Genomic DNA, 10,545 nt, shown 5'->3' with positions numbered 1-10,545 from the left:
CCTCGTTTTGTACCACACAGTGCATCGAATACAATATTAATTTTGCGCTATCGCTAGCGAACTAGGCTGCGAACACTCGCAACCGCCCACCTAACTCTGTATGATTTGAACAGGCGGCGTATGTTTCGCTTCCTACACTATCTACGCCTGTCGCAGCTCACCATCTGAGGCGTTTGTTCAGGAGAGCGACCGCTCGATCTTCAGCGAACGCAGCCGATTATGAAGAACTCAGCGACTTCCTGAACGATACTCGAGCGCTCGTGTGTTGCTCGCTGTCGCTCGCCTTGATCAAAGATGGCCGGCCCCATGGAGGGTTACTCATGCAGATTTTAATCGCGAGATAATAAGTACTATGTTAAACGAATTAGCAGACGATGATACAAATTGAATTAGAATGTAAAATGCAATGAGATGAAAGTGAAATAAGTTGAATAGATTTGCAAATTGACGTCAGAATGTTAGATTCGCATTGCCAGCATTTTTCGTCGCCATCTTGAAAACAACCCGCACTCGTGAGCGACGGCTTTTGAACTTGCGCCGCAAACTGCATCGCCTCTTGCGTTCGCTCGCGGCAGTGTCGTTCAGAAGTAGCGGACGTAGCGGCGCTAGCCGAGCAAGTTCGCTCTCCTGAACACGGCCTTCTGGCAGTTTCGCCAAGCCTCCGTTATCGATACAGGCAACTTGAATAACATGGAGACGATGACGTCAGGCACAAGCCTGCTCGCTATTGGCTGTTGGCCAGTTACGCTCTCTGATTGGGCCGACACGATTTCGTGCTTTCGCGTATGCGATGCTGAAGAGAAGCAAGTGGTACAGGCGGTGAAGTGTAGTGAGCGGAACGGACCCGCCTGTAATCAATACAGGTTAGCGCCCACCCCTCACTGCGAAAATACATTAGTTCCCGCTGACTGGCGCTGCTGCTGCGCCACCGACAAATGGCGCGTTTGTTATTCGAAAAATAATGTGTTCGTTGACAGAAATATCGCAAGTATCACCATATGCAACGATAGTTAGAGGTTTTAAAAACTTTAGTAGCGGCTATAACTTAAGGACATATTCACTTCGGATAACAGCATTTAATTGCCTTTACACAGAGTTTTATTTAGCGGATACTTGCGGATAAGGTTGGTCCATTTGCTAGATACATTGAATAATTGTAACCAAACCCAAGAGCATAGGGGTTCACAAGCGGCTATACCTTTCTTGCGGAGGACATGCACGCAGTGATCACTTCGGGCAGCGTTGCGGTGTATTTCAGAGACTAGACACTTCCAAACTGGTGGTTTATTTCTAAACACGAACCTTTCCTTCCGATATTCCGGAACTTACTACTGTATCGCAATCTCTGTATTAAACTAATTTATAACCTGTTACAAAAATTTCGAAGTGACGAGCGGCGATATCCTGAGCGCATTTCTGATTGTTACCTGGACGTATGCATTTCCCAATGCGCTAGCGATTGGGCAAACGCAGCGCCCTCCGATTTGCGTCGGGTCTGAATCCGCTTCTTCACGAAGTACGTCACAGGTCAACATGAAATTGTGCTGCTCAGGATATTCGCCGCTCGTCACTTCGAACTTGTTGTTAACAGGTTATATTTAGTTTAATACAGCAGTATTCCCGATACATAGTAGTTCCCGAATAGCTGGAGAAAGGTTGTGGTTAGAATACAACAGTTGGAAGCTTCTAGTCATCTGAAATACACAGCGCAAAATCCTGCTGCAGTTGATTTCACTCGTGCATTCTCTCCTGCAAAAAGGTATAGGCTCGCGTTTGTAACCTATTCCTCTTGGGTTTGGTTAATTATTGTATCCTAGTCCATTGCTAGCTCTAAGTACTATTAGGCCGCCAGGATCGCTGCCCGCAGGCGGCTGCCGGCAGCGATCTGCGGGCCTATGTACTAGAGTAGTCCATTGCATTGCCCAAGTGGTGTCGCATCTATAGCCTAGCTCAGTCAATGTAAGCGGGGCTATTAGTACTGATCTAAGTTTGACTCTGACTCTGGTAGAAGTTTAGAGCTGGTAGCTTAGAGAAGATGGCGGTCGTTTATTGTTATCAGCGTACTACAGTAATGTACCCGAGGTAGTTTTAGGTTGTTTAGTATATGTTCTATAATTTTTATATGAGATATGTTTCAGACGGCAGTGCGTGTACGAGGGGGGTGTTTGGGTGATTAAACACCCCTTGCCTCTGTCCCAAACAATCATTAAAAAAAAGAAAAAAGAGGCTGCAGGAGTAAAGGGAGAGAGAGAAGAGAGAGAGAGGATCGAGGAGAGAAAGAGGAAAAGGAGAGAGGAGAGCGAAAACAGAAGGGCCCTATTATCCTGTATATATCCTGCATTTATTCGTAATTTTATTATCATTTGATTCACTAACAAACACACACAGCACAACACGCACACTCTCTTCTTCTCTCTCTCACGCACGCAACGCCACGCCGCACACACCACGCACAGCAGCAATCCCACAGCTCTTCTCTCTTCTCTACACCAATGGCCGCGCCGCACACACCTCTCTCTTCTGCTCCGCACGCTCTCTCTTCTCTCTCTCTCTCATCTCTTCGCTCGCGCAGCTTTCTCTCAATTTCTCTCTCTCTCTCTCGCTCTCTCTCTCTCTTTCTCTCTCTTCTCTCTCTCTCTCTCTCTCTCTCTTCTCTCTTCTCTTGCTCGCTCCCTCTTCTCTCTTCTCTCTTCTTTTTTTCTCTTCTCTTTCTCTTCTCCCTCCATCCTCATTCCTCTCCTCTCTCTCTCTCTTTTTTCTCTTCTCTTACTCTTCTCCTCATTCCCCCTTCCTCCCTCCTCTCTCTCTCTCTCTCTCTGTCACTAACCACAACACAAACACGCCAGCACCACCTCTCTCTCTCTCACCACACAACACAGCACAACAACGCTGTGCGCGGCACACTCTCTCTCTCTCTCTCTGAGACACATTACACATCCCTCGGGCGCAAGTTTACGTAAATTTTAGACTTTGCATGAAATTCGCCCACCTAAACGGCCTCGCTTGCATACGCAAATCGTTACGCAAATTTACTAAATAACTGCGATTTTGATCAAATCGCAACTAAGCAACGTCGATTGCGTATGCACACAAAATTTACGCAAAATATTTTGCGTACGCAGCTTGATGAATCATGAATCTACCCCCGGGAACCCACCCGTCATTGCAAGCGCACACGGTATCATAGTCTACAGTTTCCAGAGGCGTGTACAGGGTGGGTGGGGGTATTCCAGGGGGTCCGGACCCCCCATGCTCGCGCAGAAAACGCATCTGAGGGGTGCTAATTTCAAAAAATTCCCCCCCTTTGCGTGCTCACCACCCTTTCGAAAATCCTGCGTACGCCACTGGTTTAGGGTTAGTGTTAGGGTTAGGGTACACTTCTGTAGTACAAGTAAGTCTTGTACACTTTGTGTATACATCGGGTACATATCTGTAGTACCTGATACGACAACGACCCCTTGAGCGGCAGTAGACTGTAGAGAGGTGAGCCTGGTTGAAGTCCCTAACCGGCTAATGGGGTCTAGAGGCAGGTGAAGGTGACGTCCGCCCTACCCATCTGGTGACTCGCAGCTAGGGCCTGCATACCTCCCAACTCCCATTGGTTGATACAAATGTAGTTAATTGTTGTAATTAAATTTTAAGTAGTGTTAGGATTAGGGTTAGGGTCACAATGCACCATAAAAGTTTTATTAAAACAGGAGTTTCAGGCACTTGATTTGTATCAACAAATGGGATTTGGGAGGTATGCAGGCCCTAGCTGCCAGTCATCTGGTGGCATAATTACAAGTACGTGATGCATTAATGAATGGCTTCTAAAGTTTTTTATTTAATTTGTTAAATTTGTTATCAGTAGACGTTAGATGAGCGCTGTCGCTCCGCGGCACTTGTTTATTTTTACTTGATTACTTTATTACTTTATTAAAAATGTCTTCATACACCTCTTTTCCCATACCCATCCCCTCCCTGTGCATGCCTTGCTTAGCACATATATGGTAAAGTGAACAGTGGTTATAGTTTTTCATTGAGGCTTAAAAATAACTTTGGTGGCCCAAGTCTTGGCCCAGACCTTTGAACATCCAGAGGGAGCCCTGATTGCTCTCCATTGATTCCATCTAAAATTGATTACTCTCCATGCATTACTAATTTTGGCTCATTTAATTATCTTTATTATAGGTACAGATGGCTCCAAAAAGCAAGTCAAAGTTACCAGAATGGAACCTCTGTCTATTTTGTAACCGTACCATTTCAAAGCGAGATATCTCCAAACACACTGAAGTTTGCAATGACCGTGCTAGAGTAGACAGTAACAATATCGGCCATGGATTCATCAAGGATAGTGTGCTGCATGCAATAGTCGGTAAATCAGACTCTAAAGGAATTCCTCAATTTTCACCAAAGGGTGTTATATACTTAAATCCTGGAGCAATGCAGCTTACGGGCATGTGTATCGGGAGACCGATTTTGTGCACATATGACAACCACAAGGAAGTAATTACGGCATGGCCCAATTCAGCTGTGCTACCAGGGTATGCATCCTTCACGAATTTGAGCCGTGACTTTCCTGGAGTAAGGTTAAAGCCAGGTGACATGCTGATGGCAGAGTATTTCCTTCCAAATCCAATCGGTATATCTGAACTGAGCCTGACACCACTCAACCCTCAGAGCTTCATGACAACTGCAGAATTTAGGAAGTACTTTGCCACTGTGAAGAATCAATGCTATGTTAGTGCAGGAAGTAACATATCTATGAGTTATCTTGGCCAGCCATGTGATTTCATTGTGACTAAAATTGTGACGCTTGATGGTAAGACTTTTGATTCAGGATTGGCCATCAAGTTTGTAACAGACAATCATTTTAGCGATTCAGTCAGTGGGTTGTCAGAAAACCTGTCGAGAATGAATGTTGCTGACATGCCCAGCAGTAGCTCAATAGACTTCGATGTAAGTTGCACAGCTGATTCCTCCAACGAGATGGCAACCTCTACACCAATTAAGAATGAAAGCATGGCAGGGGCAACCCAGTTTTGCACTCCAGTTAAGTTTGAGGGGCTGGACGAAAAGTCACAGGACACCACATTTTTTTATATAGATATAGACACCAGACTTGATATATTTTGTGATACTGCCAAAGGAAGCGAAAATATTAAAAAAAGGGAAAGTAAAACAACTTTTACTTCTATTGGAGGTCTTTCTAAGCAGATAGAAACCCTTAAGGATATGGTAATGCTTCCACTGAAGGAAGTCGCAAGATATAAAGCTCTTGGTGTCCCACATGTGAGGGGTATACTTCTTTTTGGACCGTCTGGTTGTGGAAAAACAATGGTGGCCAGAGCATTGCTGGCTGAACTTGGACTGTATTACAAGACAGTCAATGCACCAGATGTGTATAGCAAGTTCCAAGGGGAGACTGAGGCAAATCTAAGAGAAATTTTTGCAGAGGCGGAAGCTAACACGCCATCTGTAATCTTTGTGGATGACATCGAAGCGCTCTGTCCCAGAAGAGATGGCCGTGGCACGCAAAGTCAACAGGAGACGAGAGTAGTTTCCACCTTGTTGTCGTTGATGGACAATCTTGGCTCGCTCGAGAACCCTGTTGTAGTGCTAGCGGCAACTAACAAACCTGAGTTGTTGGATCCTGCTCTTCGGCGACCTGGCAGGCTCGATAGAGAGATGGAGATTCCCGTTCCAACTGCGACAGATAGGGCTGACATTTTGTGTAAGCTGCTGTACAACATGCGCACTGATCTAAGCACAGCCGACGTGGCGAGCATCGCGGACGTCGCTCACGGCTACGTGGGAGCGGACCTCGCCGCCGTCTGCAGGGAAGCTGGGATGCATGCGCTGCGCAGATGCAGGCGAATTCCTGTCGATGCAGTCGACAGTGATGGGCACGTCGCGGAGGCCTCGCTGCTGCTGGCGGACATGTTGTACGGAATAAAGGCCGTGAAACCGTCCGCGATGCGGGAGGTCATGCTCGAAGTTCCGAAAGTTCTGTGGACGGACATTGGGGGGCAGCACGAGCTGAAGCACAAGCTGAAGCAGGCGATCGAGTGGCCGCTGAAACATCCGGCGGCGTTCCAGCGCATGGGGATCAACCCTCCGCGTGGCGTGCTCATGTACGGCCCACCCGGATGCTCGAAGACCATGACCGCCAAGGCTCTCGCCACTGAGAGTGGACTGAACTTCATCGCAGTGAAAGGTCCGGAACTGTTCAGTAAATGGGTGGGGGAGTCCGAGCAGGCCGTACGCGAAGTTTTTCGCAAGGCTCGTGCCGCGGCGCCCTCTATAGTGTTCTTTGATGAGATTGACGCGCTAGCTGTTGCGCGTGGCGGGTCCGGGGGCGGCCATAACGTTGGTGAGCGTGTTCTCGCTCAACTGCTTACGGAAATGGATGGAGTGGAGGCTCTGCAGAATGTCATCGTTGTCGCGGCAACGAACAGGCCGGATATGATTGACAAGGCTTTACTCCGCCCCGGCCGTCTGGACCGAGTTGTGTACGTTTCCTTGCCAGACGTGGAAGCTCGCGAGGAAATATTCAGGATACAGTTCCGCAGGATGCCTATAGCAGAAGACGTGAGGGTTGAAGAGCTGGCAAAGAACACACACGGTTATTCTGGTGCAGAAATTGTGTCTGTCTGCCAAGAGGCAGCATTGGCATCACTCGAGGAAAGTCTAACTGCAGAAACAATAACATGGAAGCACTTTGAAAAGGCTACACTTGCTGTTAAACCAAGGACTGACTCTACACTTATTGAGTTCTACGACAAATATATGTCAGCTGTTGAAAGCAAATTTAAAACATAGTGGATGTTTCTACTGGTGGTTCTAATGTGGAATAAAATACCTCCAAGCCAGATTTCAGTTATCAAATAAATAGTTTTTAGTGTTTATTTATTTCATAGTCAATCATGAAACATGGTTTCGTGTAACGTCTTGCAGTTTTTAAGGTAAATAGCCAATAATATGTTAGCAGAAATATCAATGACTATAAAACACATCAGCACAGATATACGCAGCATCTCCTTGCACGCGGTAACGACTACCCTTGCACTTGATCATCTTAATAGGAATGTGCGCTGTACAGTAAGTTAGCATGAAAATAATATGATGGTGGTAATATTTTTAATTCCAATATGTCTTACTTCAGCCGTGCAGGAAGAACCAGCAAGCGCGTATCTATGCCGTCATGCACGACGCATATGAGGTGCTTACGTGCGCGCGTGCGTGCCTGCTTACGTGCTCGCGCGCGTGCCTGCTTACGTGCTCGCGCGCGTGCCTGCTTACGTGCTCGCGCGCGTGCCTGCTTACGTGCTCGCGCGCGTGCTTACGTGCTCGCGTGCGTGCTTACATGCGTGCGCGCGTGCGTGCTCGCGTGCGTGCTTGCATGCGTGCTTACGTGCGTGCTTACGTGCGCGCGTGCGTGCTTACGTGCTCGGGTGCTTACATGCTCGCGTGCGTGCTGGTGCTTACATGCTCGCGTGCGTGCTTGCATGCGTGCTTACGTGCGCGCGCGCGTGCTTACGTGCTCGGGTGCTTACATGCTCGCGTGCGTGCTTACGTGCGCGCGCGCGTGCTTACGTGCGCGCGTGCGTGCTTACGTGCTCGCGTGCGTGCGCGCGTGCTTACGTGCGTGCATGCGTGCTTACGTGCGTGCGCGCGTGCGTGCTTGCGTGCGTGCTTACGTGCGCGCGCGTGTGTGCGCGTGTGTGCGCATGCCTACGATGTGGGCACATGCGTGGAAACTTTTTTATAACAAACAAGTTCGCATGCACACGAACGCGTGTGGCATATGTTAAAATTTCGTTCGAAATGTGTTCTATTATCATGAACGAAAACAATCTTTTTCTATCCTTCCAGCAGCCAGGAAGCACTATCTGTATACAATCAAGAGCGTATAAAGAAGGAGAGCGTACAACGGTGAAATGCTCAAACCATGTTGCAGTATTAGTCGAATTAAGAAACGTTGTATTATTGATCAGCTGTCCTACCTTGCTAATATAAAAAAAAACACTTGCCCCTACGATGCTCCTACGCTGAGATAATGAGCGGTGAAAATCTGGTATTTTCGCCGAAAACCGACTCGAGATCACTGTTTACTGCGACCCTCTCTCGCTTTGTGGCCAGTGTGTTGCTTCCGGTCGCCGCTGTGTAGCGCCATGGTAGCGCTGACTCACTGGTTTACTATACATCCAGCGTGAGGGGGGCACAGGTGGGGGGGGGGGTCATTACTATGGCAATCAATAACAGACGTCATTCATTCCATTTGTCAATCATTGACGGAAACATGCGAGGTTTCCCGAAGTTATCTCAAAGCGAGAGACAGTCGCAGTAAACAGTGTGATCTCGAGTCGGTTTTCGGCGAAAATACCAGATTTTCACCGCTCATTATCTCAGCGTAGGGACATGCGGTTTGTTTTATATTAACAAGGTAGGACAGCTGATCAATAATACTGCAAAGAATCGTCAAAATAAAACGGGGAAAGTTTATTAATTCGACTAATACTGCAACATGGTTTCAACATTTCACCGTTGTACGCTCTCCTTCTTTATACGCTCTTGATATAATATACTGATTGTGTACTGGCTGGTATACGCAGCGGGGACCTTACATGCAAGGTCTTCCTCCTATTTCTTAAATGATGTCTACTGATGGAATGTTATCATATAAATCTATGCTAGGATAACTCCTCTTCAATTTAAATGCATAATCTTTGCAAAATACGATTGCTCTCGGGAGATATTGCGCCTGCGCGCGCACCGTGTTAGGCTTGCAGTTTTGCCTAAGGAGGGCGCTCTCCTAATTATAAACACAGGTCTACTGGTAAAGGTTTATTAGGGAAATCTATGCTAAGATACCCCCTAACCATTGTAAATGCATATTCACCACAAAATATAACTCCTCTGATGAGATATTGCGCATGCGCTAACACACTAAGGTAGCCAGATTGTGTACTGGCTGGTATTCGCAGCGGGTACCTTACATGCAAGGTCTTCCTCCTATTTATTAAATGATGTCTACTGATGGAATATATATCATATAAATCTATGCTAGGATCACTCCTCTTCACTTTAAATGCATAATCTTTGCAAAATACGATTGCTCTCGGGAGATATTGCGTATGCGCGCGCACCGTGTTAGGCGTGCAGTTTTGCCTAAGGAGAACTTTATAATATAGCTTGCTGCGGGGGAGAGGGGATGGGAGACTGAGGAAAGGTGGCAGGGAAGATAGCTGGGGGCGGTAGAAGAAGGAGGCTGAGCGAGAAACAGGGGAGGCAAGGGGAAGGACGCGAGGGCATAAAGTAGGTGTTTTTGTACCTTACATGCTAGGGCGCTCTCCTAATTATAAACAGGTCTACTGATAAAAGTTTATTAGGGAAATTTATGCTGAGAGACCCCCTAACCATTTTAAATGCATATTCATCACAAAATATAACTCCTCTGGTGAGATATTGCGCATGCGCTAACACACTAACGTAGCCAGATTGTGTACTGGCTGGTATACGCAGCGGGTACCTTACATGCAAGGTCTTCCTCCTATTTAGTAAATGATGTCTACTGATGGAATGTTATTATATAAAGCTATGCTAGGATAACTCCTCTTTAATTTAAATGCATAATCTTTGAAAAATACGATTGCTCGGGAGATATTGCGCATGCGCGCGCACCGTGTTAGGCGTGCAGTGCCGTCTGAGGAAAACTTCATAAAATAGCTTGCTGAGGGGGAGAGGGGATGGGAGACTGAGGAAATGCGGCAGGGAATATAGCTGGGGGCGGTAGAAGAAGAAGGAGGCTGAGCGAGGGACAGGAGAGGCAAGGGGAAGGACGCGAGAGCATAAAGTAGGTGTTTTGTACCCTACATCCCAGGGCGCCCTCCTAATTATAAACATAGGTCTAATGATAAAAGTTATTAGAGAAATCTATGCGAAGATACCCCCTAACCATTTCAACTGCAAACGCATCAAGAAATATAACTCCTCTGGTGAGATATTGCGCATGCGCTATAACACACTAACGTAGCCAGATTGTGTACTGGCTGGTATACGCAGCGGGGACCTTACATGCAAGGTCTTCCTCCGATTTCTTAAATGATGTCTACTGATAAAATGTTATCATATAAATCTATGCTAGGATAACTCCTCTTCATTTTAAATGCATAATCTTTGCAAAATACGATTGCTCTCGGAAGATACTGCGCATGCACGCGCACCGTGTTAGGCGTGCAGTGCCGTCTGAGGGAAACTTCATAATATAGCTTGCTGCGGGGAAGAGGCGATGGGAGACTGAGGAAAGGCGGCAGGGAAGATAGCTGGGGCGGTAGAAAAAGAAGGAGGCTGAGCGAGGGACAGTGGAGGCAAGGGGAAGGACGCGACTCTCTCTCTCTCTCTCTCTCTCTAGACGGGTACCCATCCCTTCTCACAAGCTCGATATAGGGATCCCTATATCGAGCTTGTGAGAAGGGACAGGTACCAGTCTATATCTCTCTCTCACTCTCTCTCTCTCTCTCTCTCTCTCTCTCTCTCTCTCTCTCTCTCTCTCTCTCTCTC

At 47.1% G+C, this 10,545-nt stretch overlaps 1 protein-coding gene across 2 annotated transcripts in view; it reads left to right on the top strand.

The window, feature by feature from the left end:
• The window catches only part of LOC106804778 (spermatogenesis-associated protein 5-like), a 13,501-nt gene extending 6,382 nt beyond the window's left edge, over positions 1–7,119 (top strand). The window contains exons 1-2 of one of the 2 annotated variants that reach the window (XM_014806112.1): positions 943–1,016; positions 4,174–7,119. In XM_014806112.1, the coding sequence (XP_014661598.1) occupies positions 4,180–6,804 (2,625 nt within the window). In that variant the 5' untranslated portion in view covers positions 943–1,016; positions 4,174–4,179 and the 3' untranslated portion in view covers positions 6,805–7,119. Of the gene's footprint in view, positions 1–942; positions 1,017–4,173 lie in introns of those variants that run through there. The other variant, XM_014806110.1, reaches the window with a different exon arrangement.
• Positions 7,120–10,545: the final 3,426 nt, after the last annotated feature.

This window comes from Priapulus caudatus, unplaced genomic scaffold, assembly GCF_000485595.1.
Source record: "Priapulus caudatus unplaced genomic scaffold, Priapulus_caudatus-5.0.1 Scaffold87, whole genome shotgun sequence".
In the NCBI taxonomy this organism is placed as follows: Eukaryota; Metazoa; Priapulida; class Priapulimorpha; order Priapulimorphida; family Priapulidae; genus Priapulus; species Priapulus caudatus.
This window is presented reverse-complemented; position numbering and strand designations above follow the sequence as displayed.